This window comes from Lichenostomus cassidix, chromosome 1 (assembly GCF_008360975.1).
Source record: "Lichenostomus cassidix isolate B80296 chromosome 1, HeHo_3.0, whole genome shotgun sequence".
Taxonomy (NCBI): Eukaryota; Metazoa; Chordata; class Aves; order Passeriformes; family Meliphagidae; genus Lichenostomus; species Lichenostomus cassidix.
The window spans coordinates 77,700,593-77,724,556 of NC_139479.1; the positions used below are offsets into that span (position 1 = coordinate 77,700,593).

At 46.7% G+C, this 23,964-nt stretch overlaps 1 protein-coding gene across 2 annotated transcripts in view; it reads right to left on the reverse strand.

The window, feature by feature from the left end:
• The window catches only part of AMOTL1 (angiomotin like 1), a 70,119-nt gene that overhangs the window by 41,407 nt on the left and 4,748 nt on the right, over nt 1-23,964 (reverse strand). Inside the window, exons 2-4 of one of the 2 annotated variants that reach the window (XM_085064816.1) lie at nt 22,542-22,677; nt 19,988-20,038; nt 1,084-1,230 (exon numbers count right to left, since the gene is read on the reverse strand). In XM_085064816.1, coding sequence (XP_084920942.1) covers nt 1,084-1,230; nt 19,988-20,038; nt 22,542-22,626 — 283 coding nt within the window. In that variant the 5' untranslated portion in view covers nt 22,627-22,677. Of the gene's footprint in view, nt 1-1,083; nt 1,231-12,024; nt 12,119-19,987; nt 20,039-22,541; nt 22,678-23,964 lie in introns of those variants that run through there. The other variant, XM_085064825.1, reaches the window with a different exon arrangement.

The window sequence follows — 23,964 nt, forward strand, 5'->3', positions numbered from 1 at the left end:
TTTTTTGGCATTTGAAAGCAGTTTAAAAACAAACTTTCTCTTGAGGTCTGGTCATTTCCCTGAGGTTTCATCAGTTACTGCACATGCTGTGGGATATCTTATATAAAACCCAGATGCCAGAGGGAAAGAAAAGCCTTTGACTCTTAACAATGAGAATAGGTCATTTCCACTAACATTTCTGCAGCAAAGCCTTAAAGATTATTGTGGGGCTCAAGAGGGAGAGAAGATTCCCAGGCTGTTTCACTCCACAGCCTGCCCACAAGATATAGCTCTCCTGCTTTCCCTGAAAGAGTATTATCTGCCTGCCAGCCTCAATTGCTAGGTTTGCAACCTGGCCACCAGGCTAGCCTTCAGAGGATCTGTCAGCTCCTCGGGATGGTGTTTGAGCTAGGAAGATGCACAGACACACACATCTTTTACCTGTCTGCTCAACAGCCAAGTATCCATCTGCTTTATATGTCCCTGCAGTTACAGCAACCTCTTGCTGTTTTATTCATGTTATCACAGCACACAGAAGCCCCATCACGCTGGCTATTTTTGCAGAAGCAATAATGTCCCCCTAACACACCAGAAAGCTTACAGCCTAGGTTGTTAAACAACACCTGAGAAAAGCCTAAGGAAAGGGGATAAAGCCAACAACACGCAGTCAAGGCAGTTCTTTCTAATACATCAGGATTTCCACTTCTGTGCTAGTCATGTTACCATCCTTATATCTGGGAGATGTACTTTAAATTGCCTATTAGTGAGGTCCAGAAGGATTGACCACAGCAAGCTTTCCACAGTGCCTGAAGTCTTACTCCATCAGCAAAAGAACCACGGAAATTAGTCCAGCTGTGCAGTGAAAAGCAACCATGTCCTGAAGGACAAGTAGAAATGCTGCATCCTCCACAAGTACAGGTGACAAGTGACGGTGGGTCACAATACATAAGTCAAAGGTAACTCTCCTTTGACTCTACCAAGAATGAGAAGCTGGCCTTCAACTCTGTATTACTTGTAAATGGTTTAAAATGCTCAATTTATGCTTTGGGAAAAACCTGGGAGTAAATACATTGTGTTCATATAGAAGTGTGGCCATGCACTTACCAGCTTTCTCTTTGGTGCTGATCACTTCAGCCGTTAGTGGAGACACTTCATGCCTGCCAGCAAACAACTGGTGATCCTGGTAAAGAAAGCTAGTGTCTTCCAGTACCTGGACTGGGCTGGTAGGCTTGTAACAAACAGATGTGGAGCCTGTAAGAAAGATGAATGGAATGTCAGTAAAGAAACCAAATGACTGACAAAATATGAAGCCTTAAAACAGAAGTAAAAAAAAAAATTGTTGAGCATGGCTAGGTGCTGAGAAGCCTTTCTGAGGCCAATGAGAAAACCACCTCTTCAGTGCTCACCTCCCAAATAACACATTAGCTCTGAGAAACAAGAGGCAAAACACCAAATCACCAGTGCTGTTTCATGCATTGACCTAGCCTGGCCCACAAGGTCCTCAGTCCAGGTACAAAGAAAGGTTTGTAAGAGCTAACAGTGACAAGTCACAAGCACACAAGTCAAGGCATAGTCCTAGTACATGAAACCAACACAGCCAGTGTAAAACTGAACAAGGGAGTGGGTAAAAAGAAGGAACAGTGAGGACACAGTCACACATTAAATAGGGCTAAAGTCTGGGAAAGGCCTTACCACAAAATCTGCTCATGAGTAATAGTTTAGCAATACAGAAAATTGCTGAGACATAAAATACAACCAGTGCTATCAAGGGAGAGAGTTTATAAATCACTTTGTCCAGATGTTCTTAATATGGTAAGGAGCGGATGTAGCTGGAGGGCCATGGGAATTTTTCTGGCAGACCAACTGCACAGGAGCTGCATGCCCCAGCCCCAGCATCCCACAGGCTTTGATGGCTGGACTGTGTTGGTTTTGGCTAGGATAGAGTTAATTTTCTTCTCAGCAGCTAGTATGGGGCTGTGTTTTGGATTTGTGCTGGAAACAGTGTTGATAACACAGGGATGTTTTAGTCACTGCAGAGCAGCTCTTTACACAGCGTTAAGGCCTTTTCTGCTTGCAGCTTGGCAAACAACAAGGCTCATCCTAAATCTGTTCTCAGGGGTGCTTGTTTTAACAAGCTGATACAAAATGCATCACAGCAGTGTTAAGCCAGGAATGACATTGGCTTGACCCAACAATTCAAGTCACAAATGACATTGGCATAACCCTACAATTCAAGAAAGATACAGACTGTACAAGGACCAAAGGAGGGCCACAAAGATCATCAGTGGGCTGTAGAACCTGTTCTGTGAGGAAAGGCTGAAGGAGTTAGGTCCTTCCTCCCTGGAGAAGGCTGAGAGGGAGCTCTCATTACAGTGTTGAAGTATTTAAAGGGGGGCTACAGAGAGGAAAGAAGCTCTCTCTTCTCTCTCTTCACAAGGAGCTACAGTTAGAAGGGGCAACAAGTACAAGTTGCACTACGAGATGTTTTACCTTGACATAAAGATGAAACTTTCTACAGTGAAAACAATCATTCACAGAACAAACTCCCAAGGGGTGTGGCAGACTCCCCATCACTGGAGGTTTTCAGGATGCGATTAGACACTGTCCTAGATAATCTCATCTAAGTTGTCTCCTTCCCTCAAAAGGTCAGACCAGATGATCTGCTGAGGTCCTTTCCAAACTGCTCTATGATTTTATGATTTTTTACTTTCTCATTTTTCTGAGCACTCCCTCGTTTATGGAAAGAGAGGCTCTTTGAGGTTCAAACCTTGGAGATGAGCATTTCCTGGCTGCAAGTACCCTGACACAGAAAGGACACACTAGACTCGCTCTCCACTTAGCCCACTGGTTGTCATAGGTTTTAGGCTAAGGAAATGGTCATCAACCTCTATCACCAGGCAGTGCCAAGGGACTTGCTTGCACAGGAGGTGGACTGCTCAAAGTGGTACCAGCGATGCATCCTTCCATCCCTGTGGGGCAGGAAGCCCACGAGCACAAGGGAATGCAGCACCCTGCTCTGCTGGAAAAACAGTCAGCCACGAATGACCTGGATTTACTAATCCTGACTGCTTGGTCTGTGCTCAGCTAACTGCATGCTCACTGCATATATTACACAGGGAAGTTGCTTTGCTCTCCTCCTTACATACAGGTCATCGCTAATCCCACGCAACTGCATGGAGCAAGGCAGCAGGGGGATAACTGGGGGATAGGATGCAGCCTGTCTTTTCTACAGGCACGAAGATACTATTTTCTTCTGTGCCAAGAGGAGAGGAAATAGGCATTTCTGCGAAATGTTAATGAATTCATCACTTTACCATTCGTATTATGCATGAATGTGTATGGCAGTTTTCTATATTTAGAGAGCAAGAGGGAAAGATTAGCTCACTTGAGTAGATCTAAGCCATACATGTTTGTGAAAACAAGCATGCGAGACTGGTCTGGAAATTGTGCTGATGCTGACACAGATCCGAGAAAAATCTCAAGTACACTAGTTTCCAAATTTATTGGCCTATTCTGGTAGAGAACAGGATTAAAGACACCCTTCATTGCTCCTGCACACACACAGTCCTGCCCTGGAATTTGGAATCCTGTATGAAACCAGTGCATTCCAAACCCAAGCTTGTTTTATGAATAAAACAAAGAAAATCTGCACACCCAAGGAAGAAAGAAGACACTCAGACAGGCAACTCAGACAACCAGCAGATACTGGCTTGGCCTCACCACTCACCAAAGAGAATTCAAAAGAAATAAACTTAGTAAAACTATATTCTTGCCTTCTGCATTCCGAGTCTGTAGGCATCCTTGGGTCATGGTTTCAAATTTTACAAGATAGAGACCAAAGCCATGTTTTTTTCTTTAACAGGAGCAGAAATTCTCACCTAACCACTCGTCCTTGCTTGTCATGGCAGTGATATTGGACTAATATCAGGACTGGTAAATGCCAGTATCTGCCAAACTGCTCAGTGTCTGATCTGTGTTACAGCAGAGTCAAAATCAAGTAGCTCCAATCCAGGCAGAAATTACTGCATTGTGCTGTACCCATGCTGATGTTTTATCATCATAAAATTATGTCATGGTGTTAAAAATTATGTAACTATATTGTATGTTCATTCACAGTAGGTTTTAATAAAATGTCAGCTGTAACTGACACAGAAAGTCAGGCTTTTGGTCACATAGAAAATAGTTGCCAAAAGTTCAGAGCTTGGCATACAGCCACAATCCAGATCATGGGCAATAAGGCACCACTTGAAAGCTTAGTGGAACCTCACAAGCCATTTGGAACAAGCACAAGCCTTTTTTTCTCCCCCCTTGCTGTCACTGGAGCCTTCCAAATCCCAGCTCCCCTCTCTGAAGGGAAAGGCTTTATTACACCCAGCTCTGACATGGTTCAAGGCACCCATCCAATGCTCAGGTACTTGTTCCTTTCCCAGACCTCCTCATTCCTCTGCAATGCTCACCAAAAGAGCCATTTTCATCCCTTTAACTGATTGCTGGTGCCAGAGCAGTGGTGCCCAGCAGCTAAAAGCAAGAAGCCAGTCGAGGGCAACCTAGGATGAAGATCATCACCCCTCCAGGGATGTGTCCCTGGGGAATGGCTTTTTACCCATACCTAGCCCAAACAAACCACAAGCCACAGCTGCTGCAGCTGCTGCCCGTGTTTCATGACAGCCACTGCCAAGAAGAACCGACCTCATCATGTCTGTAGGTGCCTGCAGGCAGCTGCCAGCTGTGATGTGCCCTTCTCCCACCCCTCAAAGCCTGCCCATCCCCCTTAGCCCCAGAATGCCAGGATGCAGCCCAGTCCATAGACATCACGCCTTCAATTGCCATATATCCAGTGTCTCTTATAGCCAGCTCTGTAAGATGTGACCACATTTTTGGTCCACTTCAGTCCTTGCTAAATAGGGTAGCTGCTCCAGGCCTTCATTTCCACATCTCTACCAAGTCTCCTACATCTGAGTGACTGCCTGACACCAATTCAGTTGTTTTTCTTTTAGATAAGCATGCATTGCACTGTACAGCAGCAGACAGATTATCCTGGAGGTTACTGCACAGCAGTGCAATTCATTTGAAGATTCAGAATTATTTAAATGAATCAGTTGCTAAGATTAACACCAGACAGTCAGCCAGGACCCAGAGACAGTGGAGCAAAACTTAAATATTTCCTGTTTCTGATGTGGTTTCAGTCTGGTTTTGAAAAGGATCTAAAGCAAACCGCATAGGAAGCTCACTGCTGTGACATTAGAGGAAAGCCATGTTTTTAGAGCAGTAACAGCATCTCCAAGAAACAAATTTACAAAAACAGTCAGAGAAGATGGTTTTCTTACAGCCAAACTGTACTACTACTCTCGCCTTCAGTAAAACACCAAAAGATGCTGGTTGTGAAAACACAGCTTGCTATACTTAGAGGCAATCACTGCTATTTAGAGACAACACCTCAAGGCAGAGCCAGGTAATGAGTTTCTGCATCACACCCCACTGCCCACCCAGGTAACATAATGTGGCTGCCCACACAGCACAGCCCATGCTGCTGGCACACAGGACTCCTCCTCTGCCACCCAAAAGCCACTCAGCCAAACAAAACCACAGAGCTGACCTCCAAAAAATCCTCTTTCAATTTGTACCCTACTGACCGAGTGGTTCAAAAGAGACTGAGGTGTTTCAAATATCATCCAAAGCAATCATCTGAAATTAAAAAGTAAGTCAGGCAGCTTTACACTTTCCTATAAACCCTGCCACAGTATGTAAGGGAAGTCCAAAAATGACAGAACAAAAATTACATCGTTTCCAAGCCCACATCTGTCCTTCTGTATCACAGCCAAGCCAAAAAGGCATATAAATACCTTATTCCACATTTAAAATATTTTTTCTGCCCTGTTGCTGCATATAAATCTCAGGTCAACAAAGGAAAAGAATTATTTAAGGGAAATAACAAAAGGACAGTAAAGCACTCCAAGGTCCCAGGGGCTGCACAAAGGCTGTGCCATGAATTGCCCAGGGTGGACCCATCAGTCCCTGCAGCGGGTCACAGGAACCCTCTGTTGAGGTTGGACACCCCTCCAAGTGCATCCTGGCAAATGGACCCTACTTTCTCTCCTAAGCATCAGCCCAGTCGTGAGAGCAGGGATTGCCATACCCCAGTCACACAGCCATGCCACTTTCCCAAAGCTGGGAGGAAGATTTGTGTTTCCTTAGGCACAGAAAGAAACAACTCATGTGTTTTGCTTCTTGGTTTAGGCATAAAAATTGGACATCTAACAATGCCACAAGGGATGCTTTTGGTACCTCCAGCAGCTCTCCTACAGCAATGCTGGGATTCTTTTGCAGCCACAGCTCCGATGGAGCGCAGGAGCTCAGGCAGCCACTGGTGATCAGTTTCCATCAGCAGCTCCCCAGTCGATGCACAAGTTTTCTAGGTCACTTCTGGGGTGGCTGACTCATCCTCACACCCCATAATTCTGCTTGTGAACCTCACATCCGCTGCCAGGGCTCCCGAGCCCTGTGAGGACTGAACAAGCATCACTAGTATTGTTTTCACAGGAGCAGAGCACCATCTTGCAGAACAGAAATCCAACACACATAATGCACACCAGATGTGAGCAAGCAGCACCTCTCTTTCCCACATGAAAGCTGGGAGAAGCTGCACCCCTGGGCCTGGCAGGATTATCAGACCGAGCTACACCTCCATAACTCACGGCTCAGGGGAAAGAAATCCTCATCCCAGTATCAGCTCCAGGATCCACGTTGTGCTATTCCCTTGCTCAAGAAGAGTTCCTGGAATCACCCATCCTTAGTACTGTCATTTCACTCTCCAGAAAGTGCATTGTCCAAGAAAGCGGGAGCAAGACTAATGAGAACAGGCGATGGAGGCAGCCAAACCCCATCTCTCCCGAAGAATCGTGCTAACATGTCCAAATTTAACTGCCTACAAGGATGAACACTTTCCACGAAACTTCAGCCTCCCATGCTTATTTTCATATATGCTTCCCCTCAGCAAAAACCAAAGCAGAGAAGAAAAAAGCTCTGTGAGAAAAGAAAAGCAAAGCAAATGTGCTTTGAAAGCAGCTCCCAAGTCTGGCATGAGATCAGATGGATTCAGGAAAGAGGGAAGCCAAGCCTGCCTACCTGGGAGATCCCCTCGGATGCCCACACTTCTCTGCCTCCCCGATGGAAATCAGGTGTGCTGGCATGTAGGGGCAAACACTGCCTGTCATCACTCTTTCATCTCAGATGGTAACAGGCTTTATAATGTTAGAATAACGTGCTGTTTTTTCCCCCATCCCAGGCTCACCCCAGAGGAGAGGCAGAGTATTATCATCACACCTCCAGGTGCCAAGCAGTTACCTGGGCATTAACTCGAAGGAGGAAGGGATGCATATTCCTTAGGCAGCTGCACTAGGCTATACACAAATACGTGCATTTTTAAAGTCTCTCTATATTATAAGCTACACATTTGCCTTTGCAGCTATAACACCAAGTCTGTAATACATAGCCAGCCCAAATTTATTCGAATAATTGAATCAATAATTGAAACTCCTGCTTTGATCAAAGTGCCAGTGGCACGATGACAACTCATGTCAGCATTGCTGCTCTGAGATGAAAGGGTAAGTATTATTCAGAGCTGAAAGTAGGGGAAGAAACTCTCAGTAGAAGAGTGAAATACAAAGGCTGACATGGAGCTTTCAAGTGAGACAACACTTCTGCTACAGCCACACCACTTGTCAGCACAGCAACAGTCTACAGACATTTTCACTATGCTATAAATTCTGATTTCCATTTTTTTATTTTCCAAGTAATAAAAAACCTCCAAGATAAAAATTCATCACATAAATTCTTAGAGAAGTAAATTTTCTTCCACTGGGGGGAAAAAGAAAAATCATCAATCAGCTACAACACACAGACAAGACACTTGTAGAACAGGAGTTTAAGCCATGATAAATTTTGCTGTACTTACTGCCTTTAAAAATGATCACGTTACAGAAAAGCACTGGCATGATCCGTGTCGCTCAGATACTTAAGCCCTTCCATTAATTAACCAGAAGTGAAATAGGACCTAGGTCTGTGGATCATTCAGTCTTAGCTCCTTGTTACTTCAAGCAACTATATTATAAAATTCCCTTCTTGAACTGAATAAACAGCATCTTGAAAGAAGAGGATTTTTTTTCACCCCATTTGGAGGAGGTTTTGGGATCTCTCTTCCTCAGATACACACAAATATTCCTCTTGGTTCCCACTCGCAGTCACGGACATTGCTCTTTATCCATCTATTTTTTTTTGCCAGTGGTGTCCTTTAGGTTAAATAGCTTTCTCCCTGAGTCATTCCCACAAACTTGCAGCGTACAAAGGAGCCTGGGATAAGGACAGAACAAAAATAGTACAAAGACTGTACAGTACTCTCTAACTGAAAAGGCAGGCATTGAACTCTATCGTATGGATTTCTAGACTTTTTCCATTTTTTTTAACACAAGCAACAAACCATCCTAAGGATCCACGGTTCTTCACTTGATCTGTGTGAAGAACTGCTTGTGATTACCCTACAGTAAGTAGAGTCTTTGCACTATTCTTAAGTGTCATAACTTAAAGCAAAAAGAAATTAAACCTTCTTCCCACCACAATATATATTACAATTATGATCCTTCCATTATTAAATCATTACATGCAATTTATATTCAGACACTTTTAAAATGCAGAAATTTAATAAAGGTGTTATATGTAGAAGTGCTAACAAGAATATTGCCTGTAGTTCTTGCTCCCAGATGGCTCAGCTCAGATTTAGAACAGGGAAAATCACAGCAACAGCCACTGGTGTGGAGCCATCTTATCAAAAACAGCCCCAAAATTGTGCTGGTCACAGGCAGAGGGACACATCCCAGGGGACAGGACTTGTCACTGGCAGGGACCCTCTGTCCATCCCAGGCAGCCATCACAGGGAGGAATTTCACTAAAAGCATTTTAATTCATTACATCGTTAATTTAATTAAATTAACAATGTCATTATTTTCCAGCCTGAGACTTGATCATTGGAGTTACAGTTGTCTGAAGCACATTTATATTTGTGTTAGCCAGTATGGGCAGAGCAGATAATCCCAAGTGCTGCTCAATTACTTAACCCCACACTATGTTTCCTTGAGATGTGGCATCCCCCTGTAGATCACCCCACTCTTCAGCTGGTCCTGCCTTGAAACGTGCTGGCTGTCATTGCCTGGTTTGCACAAAAATGATGCCCAGCTTCACGATGTGGGACAGACATGCCTCAGGAAAACCACAGCCATGCACCATGGTGGGACACATCCAAGCTGGACAAGGCCACTGAGAGCCAGCAAATGCTGCAGGACCTCCTGCCACTAATGGGATACACCTTACTGTGTGGCCAAACTCTGCTCTCACATGTGCCAATCCAAATCTGAAGCAATTTTGCCAGCTTCGACAGATTTACTCCGAATTTACACCCACAGCAGCATCTCACCTACTGAAAAAGTCATTTAAAGGACCAAAAATGGACATATAAATTTCCTAAATGCAACATTTGAACAGAAAAGTTGCCATAAGAATTTTTTTTTAGAGGTGATGTTGTTCTTGCTACTATTATTTTTTATCTACTTCCATCTATTTCTACTTCTGCCCTGAGTGGAAGGCAGGCCGTTCCATTTAAAAATTCAGGACACAAATGGGAACCAGATTACATCTATCCCAAAGCTGCCAAAAAGCAATTGCTGTATGAAACCAAAAATCCTCCTGGGATTTTTCTCAAATCCGCAAAATATTCCTGAGCACTGAAGTTTCCACTGGGACTATTACATTAGCAGATAGTCTGTGTGTGAAAATCCAAGTATGCAGCCGTGCTCCTAATGATTTCCAGGACAAGGAGGCTGCACAGGGCACACACTCCTGCCTTAGCACCAAGTAACATTTACACCAGATTTGGCTTTTAAAGCAAGTTACATGCCTGTCAGTGAGGAAAAAAGGCACTGTGGACTCAGGCTTTCGTTTCCTGAAGGAAAGCTGCAATGGTCAGCAGTAACATCTCTGCATAATTCTGAAACATCCGTGTGCACAGAATGTGGTTGTGCCTGACCCTCTCCAGGATGCTGCTGGGTCCCTACAAAACCCCTTAGGTGTCTCTTTGCTGGAGAAATGCAAAGCCTTTGCCTCTGGCTGGTGTTTCCTCACAGAGGAGCTCTTGCAAGGAGCACCAGATCTGTATCTGTGCATCCATCCCTCTGTTCAGGGACTAATGTGCAGAGGATTTGGTACAGAACACTGTGGAAAGCCAGGACTTGGAAAGTGTCCTCACGCCTGTCACCAATCCTGCAGATATCTGAAGTCAGGAGAGGCAGCATGTGCCCCTTTGGATTGAAGCTGCCCTCCTGCAGGAGCTGAGTGCTTTCCAAAAGAAGAGGGAAAGCAAAGGTCCTCCACCCAGCACAGCCCCAGCGAGGCTCTACTATGGGCTCTTGCCCACCCAATATTCATTCCCTGCCTTCAGCACTCAGGCATTTCTTGATAAGGTATTTATAGAACCCTTGGAAAAGTTTTTCTGGCCATTAGAAATTACTACAGATGTATGCAAAAATCAATAGAAATATATCTACACACATATATAAATAAATATATATACACGCTCTATATTTTATTTATATATAACATATTCTGCCACATATGACTAAATATATGTAAATATATAAAAATACACAAACATATATATATAAAAATATATAGATATATAAAAATATACGTAGATATATAACTATATACATGCACACCTGTTAGCAGGAATGGCGCTGCCAGCTAGCTGTGCTCAGGAAAATTCACGGAACTCATACTCACTGCCACCCTTCTCTCAGGAAGCTTTTAGGCTTATTTTTATGGATAAAAAGACATAACCTGAACTCAGTGGATGCACAAGAAGGGCCTTGCAGACCTTCAGCCACTAGATCGTGGTCTCTGGCAGCAGCTGCCCACAGCTCCCGGGATGCTCACACAGCACCAGGAAAGAGAAAAAAAAACTCTTTCCATCGAAAGAGGAAAAAGCCCAAGCAGCGACCTTCCTGTACTTAAAGCTATGAATCACAAAACCTGGCAGGAGGATTCGGGTTAAATTCAAGTTGTGGGCTTTTTTTTTCTTTCAATGCTGCCTTTTTTTTTTTTTTTTCCTTTTCTTTTAAAACCGGGGTTTATCTTTGTTCCCTGCCTGGGTAGGAAGGTTAAATATAAAAAAGTTCCCTCTCACCATCCCCCTACAACAACAGCGGGAGAAAGCGCTCCCCGGCGTGCGAGGCTCCTCCTGCGTGTCCCCTGCGGCCGGCGCTGCCGCCCCACGCACCCGCGGGACGGGACAGGACGGGACGGGGCCGGTGTCCGCGGTGGGTGCTCCGGGGCCGCTCCGAGTGACAGCCCAGCGCTGCGACCCGCGGGGAGGCTGCGATCGCGGCTGCGGAAGCGGCAGCGAGTGCCGCTGGAAACATTCCCCGCGCTGCCGGCCGCCGTTTCGCTCTGCTCGGGAGCGCCGAACCCCCGCCGCGTTCTCCCGTCAGAATACACTGCGGACACCGCGCTCTGACCGCAGCTGTTTCGGGGCTCGCCCCGCGCCGCCCTGCCTTGCCGGAGCGGGGAAGATTCCCGGGAGTACGCGGGGAGGACTCCGGGAGCGGAGGAGCGGGAGCAGCGGCGGCAGCCGGGCTGGCGGCTCGGCTCTAACGGAGCGGCGGGCCGGCTCAGCGCGCACTCGGCCCCGCTCCGCACCCCGTGCGGGTTCCATGCAGCCCGGGGGACAGCCTGGGGGTGCCCCAGCTCCACGAGCCGGCGGAAGGCTGCCCAGGCCTTCCCGCATCCTCCCGGGAGGGCGGCGGGGCACGGCAGCACTCGCGGGTGGGCACGCAAAGCCACATCCCGCAGCGGCACCCCGCACACCCCGGCGCGCTCCCCGGCACACACGTGGACACGGCACCCGCACCCCCACGCACGGACACACGTGTGTGCAAACATACGGACACGGCCACGCACCCGCGGGGACACACGGACACGGCCGCCCTTCCCCGCCATTACCTCCGGCTCCGCGCCCCGCCGCCCCCGGCAGCACCGCTGCCATCCGCGCCGCTCCCCGCCGCCGCCGGGCGCGCTCCGCCGGCCGCCGCGGGCCGGGCCGGGGCGGGGACAGCCGGGGGCGGGGGCAGCCGGCGGGGCGGGGCCGGGGGCGGGACGGGCACCTCCCGGAGCGGGGCGGCACTTATCCGCCCCTCCCGCCCCTCCGCTCCGGGAGGTGCGGGCGGCACGGCTGTGGGAGCCGCGACCCCAAGGTGGAGGCTCGCAGCCCCGCACGAAGCCACTGAAGATATCCGGGTACGTCCAGGGGGAGCCTGTGTGGCAGCACGGCTGCCCCGCCTCGTGTCTGGGGATGCTCGGAGTCTAAATCCCGACCTAGGTACCGCCCCCGAAGTTACCCCAGAACGGTGTTTCCCATGTGAGCTGGGCATCGTCAGAGGTGCCCTTCCCTCCACTGCCTGTGTGCAAGGTGAGGTGCCAGTCAGGTGCTGTCCCTGTGGTGTTTCTCTGAAGCTTTGAAATTGAAGAATCTATTACCTGTCTCCCTGAAGTCACCTAATACAGGCTGGGGTTATGCTCAAGCAGGGGAGCAGCAAATTGCAAATACACTGCTTTTTGAGGTGCAGGGCAAGGGGAAACCATCACATCATTGACCTCTTCAAGAGAAAAACTACAGGCCAGTGCTTAGGGAACCAGTCTTGGAATAGAGATGGATGTTCAGTTCCCTTGTCAAATGCAGGGGAGCAAATTAGGCCCAAATTCAGGTTTTTGAATGCCTAAATCCTCTACAAAGTCATGGTGAACCTTGACAATAGAGTTAGACACCTTGGTCCCCAAGAAGAATTTGCCTTGGATTTTTCAGATTTTCCTACCTCCCCCAGAGATAAATGTTGGCTTTGCTTATAAGCACAAGTGAACCATGAACCAGCTCAGCTGTAAAATTTAGGTGAAATTTTGCCCTTGCTTGTTAAGTGCCTATTCACTCTGGCAGATGAAGTGGGATGAGAGCACTGCAGTCTGAGTCTAGTTCAAAGTGGCAATTCAAGCACTGCTTTTTGCCATGTTCCAACTTTATCATTTGGTTGGGCAAAATGGGACATGTTATTTTGGTTATTCTGCTTCCCAGTCTGTGTCATGGGGGTCTGGGGGCAATCTGGCTGTACTGCCCTTGGCCAAGTGGATCCAGCCTGTTCAAGGGCTTATTTTGTTTCTCATTCTGGCCCCACAGTCTGTGCTCCCCTTTCACCTAGTGCTGCTTGGTGATCAGTGATGATTTTGGTACTAGAAGAACAAACATATCAAGAAAAAGATTATCTACCATCTTGTCTTTTAGTAGCATTGCAAGGACCCAGTGAACCATGCTGTTATGTTCCCAAGGAAAAGACCCTCTTTTTCTGCTGAAGTAAAAGTATTGTTTCAATTTTCTCTCATGCTATTCATTTCCTGTTGTGTGTTTCCACATGATTTTCAAAGTCTTTTTTCCTGTTCAAATTCATTTTGATTTGATAAACAGGTAAATGGCCACAAAGGATGGCAGATTAGAGAGGGAGTCCTCTAACCCCTTGTGGTCTGATACATCTGATAACCTCTAGGGAGCTGTGTCTGCCCAGGAGGGCAAGGCCACTGCCACTCAAGCTTCTCCCCCTTGCAGCTCCAATATTTTGATATATTTTATATATACTAACTTATTGATTTATATATTTTATTAAAATATATTGTTCCCTCAATTTGGGAACAGCTCAAATATTTCGATATTTCTTTGTGTGTTTGTTTTATGTCATTCTTCCAAGGAATTTGGGGAAGGAAAGAAGTTAATTTTTCACCCCTTTTGGTTCTAACCTACTCAGCCAGGGCCAAGTGCCACCACAGCTCCAGCTATCAGGTCAGCAGAGTGGATCTGACAGTGCCTCCTGCTCACTGCCTCCCTTCTGCTTCTCCCTGGTAGCCCTGGATTCAGGAGACAAACATTATCCCCACATCCCATGTCTCTTATACCCTGCCATGGAAAATAAACGCTTCTCATGGATTTCCCAAGCATTTTGGTGAGCTACATAGGAAGGGAGAAGCATTTCCAGGTGCCACCATGACTCAGTCTTTAGCAGCCCCCTGCATCACTCAGCATCCCTGCACCATCCTAAACACCTGCCAGCTGGGGAGCTCTGAGCAGTTTCTACTGCCAGACGTGGGGCTGGACCCCTGAGGCCCTGCAGCAGGGATGTGGCCATCCCAAACCACAAGCACACGCGGGTATTGATGCTCGTTACATTTGCAGCCAACCATGCGTGTAATCCCACAGATTCCAAATGCTGCAAGCAAACAAATAATTGTCCCGCTCAGCCTGACACTGCAGCAACCCCAGATGCCTGCACACAATTCCACTTCTTGCTGTCACTGCTGCTTTCAGCAGTGGCTGATGGGCAGCCAGAGGGTTCCAGCCCCGTTAACACCACCGCTGGGGATGGCACAAATAGCTGCCCTGCAATGCGGAAACCACAGCAAGAGCTGAATCAAGAAATCAGAATACACTGCGTAGAAACTTCCACCCAGGTAAATGTGGCAAATAAAAGCCACAAAGCCTTTGACGTGAAAGATGTCCTTATCATACCTCAGGTGGAGAATACCCTATCTCTTCTCGATAGTCACAGGCCTTGCCTGTGCTGCAGAGATACATCTCCCCATTCTAGCCATCCCTAAAGGACTTCTAGCTACTGAGCAGAGGCAGATCCTCCTGCAGCACTGGAGCACCACTTTCTAAACCACATCTGCAGAAGGTTTTCAAGTAATCTTTTAACCTGGCAGCCAGTAAACTCAGTGGTTTGGGAAGTCCCAGAGAAACCCATCCTGCTAAATAATTAGCCACTGTTAAAATTTCTACCACAACAACTGTGCATATTTATCAGATCACCTCCAATACACATTTCATAGGCAGTAGAAATATCTCTGCACATCTGTTTTTCCAGTTCTGCCAAAGAGCTTTCATTTTTCTCTAATAACTTGACCTCTTTGGTTTCTGGCAGAAGACAGCTAAGCAGAGCACTCGCTCTCTGGATTTGCTCCAGTATGGGATGAGGTCAGGACAACAAAGAAAAAAAAACAGCTGGACGGCTACGAAGCAGTGGGAAGAAACAGGGCAGGGACCAGGGCTTTCTCTTTCCTTCCCTTTTATATCCAATGGGATTTCGTTTCTGGGCGTGTTTATTCCCCAGGCAGACAGTATCACCAAAACAGTATTTCCTGTAAGCCGCTGTTGTGGGGAGCCTCCTCCAGCAGGCTGACCATGCCCAGGGTGCACTTATAAATAGCACAGCCAGCTAATTCCTCCTCTGGTCGGCTGTCAGGAAATGTGAGGCACAGGTCCTAGGGGTTTCCACTGAGATATTGCATCTCCCGTACATATTCATCTCAATTTTGGCAGGGTGAGTTTCATACCCCCCACTCCAACTTTATTTTTCCATTTCATCACATTCTCATTACTCAGGGCTCTCTGCACTGGGGGCTTTCACCTTGCATTTTTCATTCAGTCTGCTTTCTTTTTTCCTGCTATTCAATTAAATCATCTTAAAGCAGCAAGCAGAAAAAATGGCAGTGGGGTGGGGAGGAGGTGGAAAAGAGAGGAGGGATGAGGAAATGGAAAATGGGGAGAAGATATGCCAAGCACGGGAGAAACAGAAGAGCAGTCTGCACATATTCCTCTGTTGGGATAGTTTTTCTCCCCCTGATCTCACTTTCTCCATAGCCAGAAATTCCACCTCAGGATTTTCCAAGGAGACAATGTAGCATTTCTCTGCTGGGCGACAAAGCAAGTGTGAAATGTTCTGTTTTAATGATTTACAGAACAAAAGGAACACAACAGTCACCATCTGATTCATATCTGCGGAAATCCAGCAGCCAAAGCTGCTGGAGAGGAGAGACAGATGAAGAAAGGAAAGGAAGAGAAAGTGTGGGTTTGGGTTTTTTTTTTTTTTTCTTATGGTTAGTCACTGTGGACCTAAGGAAAGACAAGAAGGACCACATTGGATTATTGCAAAGTTTAAGAGCTCCTAGTGGCCTCTCCAGTAGATGACTGCAGAGAAAATAAATGGAACATTGCAAGTGCTGTTTCCTCTAGTATATGATCCCATTTCCCTTCCTGAACCAGAAGTTTTAGCTGCATCATCAAGTTTGAGAGCCCTTCATACACCTTTCTCCCATGTTTTCTAATCACTTTTTGAGCCCATTCATACTTTTGGCACCCTGGACATTCTGTGGCAACAAGCTGCACAATTATATTGTGCGCTGAGTGAAGACATACTTCCTTTGGATTGTTTTAAGCTTTCTGTATTTAACAGAATCTCAGACTGGCTTACACAGCAGCAGACCACAGAGAAGTTTTCAAAGGTCAGGCGTGGCAAGCAGAGCACAAATCTTTAAGACAAGGAGAGAATGAAGAGTTAGGAAGTGATTTCCCAGTCATTGTTAATTCCATCATTAGAAGCTTTGGAATTACCAAAATTTTTGCAAACAGGTAAAAAAGTCTGAGTAACATGCAGCACAGATTCAGCAAGAACAGAGCTGTCAGGCTCATCTGATCTGCTGCAATGAGGTGACAAACCTGGTGGATGAACAAGAAGGTGCAGATGCTGTATGTGTTGGTGTATAAGTGTGGCTTGTGGTACTGTGTCCTATGGTGTCACTACACGCAAGAGAGTGACACCTGGTCTACAATAAAATATGGAAAGGTGGATGCATGACTGGTCAAAACTTTTCTTAGAGGTTAGTTACTTGTGGTATGATATGATGCAAAAAAACCTCTCATGAATCTAGTTCTGATGAGCAATTCCAGAAATATCACGAAATCCATGCTGTGCTTTTTACATTTGCAGTTGACAGCGGGCTGGGACAAGCTGACAGAAAGGTGGACACAGGACTAGAGATCAAGGAAGACATGATGAGCAGGAAGAAAGGGATACACTCCACTGATCCTCCATTGGATGCTTTCTTCAGCCCCTGCAGAGTGGGCAAGAAACTCTCAGTCTGACCCATGGAAGGCCTTTTCCCTGTTTATGCCTGCCTTTGGTTTAAATTACGGAAATCTAATTAGACACTGAGGAAACCCTTCCAGTGCAGCAAAGCACTGCTGCCTAGGAAGGCTGCTAGGATGAATTGGTCCTGCACACAGGGTCATGGGTGAACAGGAGGCACAATCCCTGCCTCCAGGCAGAAGTGAGATATATCTGTCTTCTTGAAGTCATGCTCAGACCTGCTGTTCTGTGATTTTCATCATGATGATGCTTCATCACAATATTGATGTTTTGTTTCAGAATGTTGTTATTATAATACTCCTTCATCTGCTGCTACTCTACTAACTCCTGCTGTTCAGGTGGCTGGTTTGACCCGGGCTGAGTATTTTTGACCTGTTATTCTTTGGTTACACAATCACTTCACGGCATAAATCCAAGGTGCTACTAGGATGGTCTTCTCCTCTCCCTCTCCAACCTGTGCTTGCTCTTACTACCTGTCTTGCCTGGCACTGCAGACCAGACAGCTGTGCCTGACTTGGGTCAGGGGACTGATCCAGCTGAAAACTCACCAGCTGGGAGGGAGGCAAGAGGAGAGATCATATTTCCATTACTTTGTTCTGCTATCTCATATCCTTTGTCTGTCTTGTCTACCTTGGATGGAGTAATCACATCTTGTGCTATGTTTGGAAAGCAGAGTGGAATTGTAAGGTGATATAAGCACTGGTTTGGATAATCTTTTCCAGACTGAGGGATGTCTAAACTGCAGTGCGGAGGAAAGTGGTGTCTGAGCAGTTCCTCCTAAAATGGATCACAACTTGTTATTTGGAAGAGGGAGCTTTTCCTTTGTCACTAAATACTGAGACTGAGAGGGTTAGGAGAAGTGGGCACATGCCACTGAGGAAAGACTCTGTTTAAGGGGTAAAACAAGGAAAACCGAGAGGAAAAATGGCCCTGCTCTAAGTTCTGCCACAGAAAATGCATTTTAAAGTTATTCGACGTGTTTTAACCACAATCAGGTAATGAATGAGGCTGCCAAAGGAAGGCTCTTGGCTTTATTCCCGTTCCCTCTTAAGGCACTCCTCTGGGTGAATGCAGGTCAGAGCAGTCTCTATCCTGACACCAAGTGGAGAGAGCTCACAGGGACTCCTTTAGCTCCTCAGACACACAAGCAAGTATATGGAGCTGCCAGTGAGGACAACCACTGGATGTGCCACCCATTCTAGGACCCATGATACACCATACAGTTTTTAAGCATTTCTGTAGTTCTAGGAAGTTTTTCAAGAACCTGTCTCCTAGCAGCAGAAATGTACACTGGAGGTAGTTGTACTTGATAAAAAACACTTTCTGGGCTCCTGCAGTTTTACCCTCCTCTCCCAAGTTTCCACCAGTGCCATATGTGGTGAGTATCCAGTGGGTGCATGTGGATCACCTTTAAGGTGGTCAAGGTGGGTTTCAAGAGCAACAGGGAAGTCACAGAATCACAGATGGGTTGAGGTTAGCAGGGACCTCTGGAGTTCATCTAGTTCAATCCCCTGCTCAAGCAGGGCCACCTACAGCCCATTTCCCAGGTCCTTGTCTAGAGAGCTTTTGAATATCTCTAGGTATGGAGAATTTATTGCCCTGAAAATGAAGAGGAAAGTGTCTTTTCCTTGTGAGGAAGGGCCAGTGCTCAGTCATGCCAAGGTGACACACATTGCAGTGTGCCAGATCAGTCCCACCATGCTGCCAAGGAGCAAGGCAGGGTACCCAGTCCTGAGACTGGCATCTCTCCCAGCAATCTTATTCACACTTTCCAGCATGTTCTTCTCAGGAGGGGTTGCAGGCCAGTTCTGGGCTCCTCAGTACGAGAGAGATGTGGAGCTCCTGGAGCAGATGCAGCAGAGGGCTACAAAGAGGATAAAGGCACTGGAGCATCTCTCTTACAAGGATTAGCTGAAGGCCTGTTCAGCCTTGTGAAGAGATGACTGAGAGGTGACCTCATCAATGTCTATGAGTATCTGAAGGGAGGGTGCCAAGAGGATGGAGCCAGGCTCTTCTCAGTGGAGCCAAGCAATGGGACAAGTGGCAACAGGCAGGAACTGATACACAGGAAGTTCCACTGAATATGAGGAAAATCTTCTTTACAGTGCAGATGATCATGCACTGGAACAGATTGCCCAGAGAGGCTAGGGAGTCTCCCTCACTGGAGATATTCTGGAGCTATCTGGATGCCACTCTGCACAATTGGTGGCGCTTGATCAGGGAGGCTGGACCAGGTGACCCCACTGTGGTCCCTTCCAGCCTTACCCATTTTGTGATTCTGTGATTTTCCCCTTTCCCTGCACATCAGACCTCCAGTGCTGGCTGGCCAGAACTGCTCCTTCAGAAGCTTCCCATCCTGCAGCTCAAGTCCTCACCCTACCCTACCTCAAACAACTCTAACTCATCCTGATAATCACACTTCTTTTAACCTTGGCCCTCATCACTGCCAGATGAGGTTCCCCCATGGATTCAGCCCCTGAAGCCTTCAGCTTCCCTTGACAATCTGAGGTTGTTCTCTCTCCAAGTGTCTTACTCTCCACTCTTGCTTTACACATCTCTACTTCTGCCTCCCAGGTGAAGAAAAATCCCTCATCATTTTGCAAAGTGCCAGAAAGTCACAGAAACTCCAGTACCAGCCACTGAATAAGCCTCAAACCCCCAGCCAAGAAACAACAGCATCCTATAGTGCTCTGCACCAGAAAGGTAACAGCTTTTGTCCCAGGGGAAAAAACCCTGCATCAACTTAAGACAGAAAGGTATCAAACACATCTAGTGTCGAGCTATTCCATCCTTCGGATGGATGGCATTCAAAAACAACATGGAAAGGCAGCACGGGTGCTGATAAATTTAAAAGCATTCAGCAGCTGCCCTGTTGTTAAAGTCATCTCCTAATTACTCAACATAGAAAAAACAGGGAGAGGAAAATGTATCATGCATGGACTTACCCAGCTGATCCAGAGCAAAGGGGACTGGGGCACCTTCGGAGGGCTCATTGTCTGAGGGAAGAAGAACAAATGCTCGGGAAGTCAGCTGGAGAGGCAGATGAGGATAGGTGGGGTGACAATGCTGTTTTAATCACACTGCAGATAAGCCCTGCTCAGCTTGCTTCCATTTCACCCTGACAGCTTTCATGTGCGTGTTGTGGGTTTTCTTTTAATTCAGCTGCTATAGAAAAACCTCAGAATTATCTCAAGCCAGAAATTTGTCAGGATGAACCCTGAAGAGCAAAAACTCCACTACCCTGCCTGTACCCTTGCTGGGATCCCTGGCAGTGCTCCCCTTTTTCTCCATACCATAGCTCTTCACTCCCTTTCTTCATTCACCCGTGCTCAGGGCATGGCCAGGGGCACCCTGGCTGCAGCAAATCTTTCCTGTGTGCTACAGCCTCCTCCAACAACAGCAGCTGGAGAAGGTTTAACCAGTGGGAGCAAGAACAATTCAGAGGCTGACCAAACCTTTGAGTCATCTGATAACAGCACTGCAGCAACTCAGTGCCTGTGACAGGTTAGACCACAGGCTCTGGGAATCCCTGAGCTGGTGGCATCTCTCACCAAAACCTTGTAGGAGATTATTTTGCGTCCCATAATGAGCCCACCCACTCTCATCTGCCCCCAGCCACAGAGCACAACACACACAGATCCCTCACTGCCAGTAAGGTCCACAACCACATAGGAACATGTGACCGAGTGTTGAATTCCATTTGTGCCTTGTTGTTGGTGGGGATTTTGCTATTTTCAAACATTTCTTGCAATGTCAAACATGCTGCTAAATTGGAAAACCCAATGCAAATTTAAAAAGAAATTAAATTGCTGAGGGTGGGGTTTTTAATGGTTTCCCCCCCCCCTTTATGATTCATGGCATTTTTTCAATGAGTGGGCTAGACTTAAAAAACTTTTGGTCTGGAATCTGTGTATCCCTGTATTCCTAGGGGCACCAGAAGGACATTTCAGAAGGGCAGGCACATGATGCCATACAGCAATCCATACCTGTGCCATTTCTAAGAGACCTTGCCCCTGCTATAAAATGCTCTTAGGCCCATCAGTTAGGAAAAGCTGTGAGCCACTAGTTTAGAATAGCAATGGGCTGCATATAAAAACCAAAAGCCAATGTGTATCCATATTCAATTGTTCAACTGATTTGGATTTTTATGAACTCCTGATGGCAGTGACTCTGCCATCCTCTATGTCACAGACACAAGCATGGTGCAATCCTGAAGTCAAAAGGCATTTAACTAATACAGCTATAAACAGTAGTACAGACCATGCACATAGCAAAGACTTTTCAGAAATAACAGAAGCAGTGATTGTTCTAATGGGGAAAAAGAGTGGACTGCAGCAAGCATCCCTGTGCTGGTCCCCTGGAGCCACCCTGGGCTGGGTACCTGCAGAAGCAAGAGATGTTCTGTCGTAAGGGTGCTGCTCAGTGGTGTTTTGCTGGGGGTATTGAACCAAGCATAAATCTACTTATGGATAAAGCTACTTATATAATTCAGCTCTCACAGAAAAGGAGGTGATGCCACATTATGGTTTGTCCCTTTCCCTTCCCCCAGCATCTGGGCTATCAGCGGGAAGCCAAGGGAAACAGATGGAGATAAGCGAGCGCTTTACCAAAGCAAAGTGTTTCCGTTCCCAAGGTGCTGCCATCTGGAAGGTTGTGGGTTTATTTTGGTTTTAGTCTGGGGCACAGCACATCCCAGACAAAGAAGGAGCTTTGCCCAGGGCGGGCCAGCTTGTGCTGGCCCAGGGGACAGGACCTCTGGTAACAAAGATGACCTGGGGCTGGGCAAGGAGCACTTGTGGCTGCTCCTGCCAAATGTTCAAATGGGGATTAAAAAGCAAGTAAGAGCAGCTGACTGGAAATTAGATGGAGATGAACTGATAGAAGAAACAGGACTGCTGGCTACTTCTCATTGCATTTGCCCTGAGTGCTTTCCTGAAACAGGCAATTTCTAGAGAGCAATGAACCCTAGCCTTGAGGTGGGATGTCTTGTGTCCTGCTAAGGTGGGCTGAAACCTTGAACAGTCCCTGCATAGGAAGACCCAGTGGGGTCAGCCCCCCAAGATTGCCAGGACAGCATGTATCCCTGCAGCCATCCTAAATTGTCCCACACAAATACGATTGAAGATAATATTTTATCAGCTCTGCTGTCACTCTTTTCCAGCTATGGTCATCTGCTGGGTCCTACTCGTGGAGAGTGAGGGTGGTTATATCTAGCACAAGTGGCACACTAACTGACCAAAAGATGGGTGTTGGGGCCTTTTCTCTTTCTTTTTTGAAGGCCACTCCAAGGAAGGAAAACAAGCTGCAGATTGAGTGCCTGTGTCAGTGTGACAGTTTGGGTCAGACCATATCAAGTACTGCCTGGCTCTGGACACAGCCCAGCAAAACCCCTCTGCAAAGCACAAAAACCCACTGCAAGCACGCTCAATGGCAGCAGCACATTGGCAAGGCTCTCAGCACTTTCACTGGGTGGATTAAAAACCAGCAATCATATCCTACCTCCTTTCACACTGGAAAAGGGGTGGATCCCACCACGAGACAACCAGTTTGTTTCATCCAGCTTCCAGTTTTCACCAGGGTCCATCTCTGATCCACAGCATCAAAGATCTGCTTGCAATGCCTCCTGCTGCTTTCTCTGAGGAATAACCAAAAGATATTCTGAGCATCTGTCATGCTGCTAGACCATAGCCAGCTGCTGAGAAGCTCACCTCAGCAGAGGAAAATCTTGTCAATATTTCAGGAAAAAAAGAAAATTAATTTTAAAAAACAAAGGAGAACCCCACATGGCTCACAGGGAACTCTTGGACCAAGGAGCTGCTGACTCTACCAAGCCTCAACTTATCACATCAACAAGCCTGCCCGCTGTGTCAAAAGGCCACCAACACTTGGTCCTCTTCCATTTCCTGTTGTGAGTCTGATCAACACTTAGAAATTCCTAATCCATCATGATACTGCAAGCATGCAGTTTTACTTCGAGTGGGGTGATGTTTCATGAGGACATCCATTGTAGATGCATATCTTGGCTTCACATGCCCAGCCATCAGGTCCTGGCCAGTGAGGGGAGTGGGCAGGCTTGCTGGTCATCTCTGCTCAGCCTCTGATTTTCTTTGTCTTCATTTGTAGGATTTTTTTGTAATTTAATGTTGTCAGGACCCTAATTCAAGTCACTCCAGGGAAGGGCAGGCAGATAGCAATGGAGGGGCACCATCACCAGCACCATCTCCTTAGGAAATGAGGCCAAGGAAGAGATGGATGTGGCTCTGTCTCCACAGGGAAGCAAAGCATGGCTGAGCTATCCTACTGCGCTTCTCAAGCACTGAAGGATCATCCTACTGAGGGGGACTGCAGGAAGGGGCAGCAGCCCCATGCTGAGGTATTTGGCTCCCAGTGGCTCCCAGCATTGCATAGCTCAAGCCCTGCCTCAGCTCACTGCCAGGTCTCACCAGCATGAACCATGAGTATGCTGGTGTTTCCCCAGCTCACCAGACCTGCAAGAAGTCGTTTCATACATTCTGTTGCTCAACACCTTAATTGAGTAGAATTAAATACTTGTCGGTATGTGTTTGCTGAGCAGCAAGCAGGACAGGTCACTGCATGTGCAGACAGAGCTGGACTGGAGTTTTTTTGATGTAGCAAAGTTACCTGACTTGCAGTTAAGAGGTACTGAGACTCTAGGCGAATTTGTAATTAGTTTTAGCTGAAAGAGAAGGAGTTCTGAGATGAGCAGCATGGCTCCATTTTGACATTTAAAAAATGAAACTTTTTTCCTTTTTCTTTCAAATGCTGATTTTTGTTTGAAAGTGACCTAGTTTGCTTTTTCTTTTCTTATTTTCTTATTTTTTTAAGTTATGAAAAGCAGTAAATAATCTCAAACCAGAATGTCTCATGCTACACTTATGAAAAGAAATCAAAGAAGAAAAGA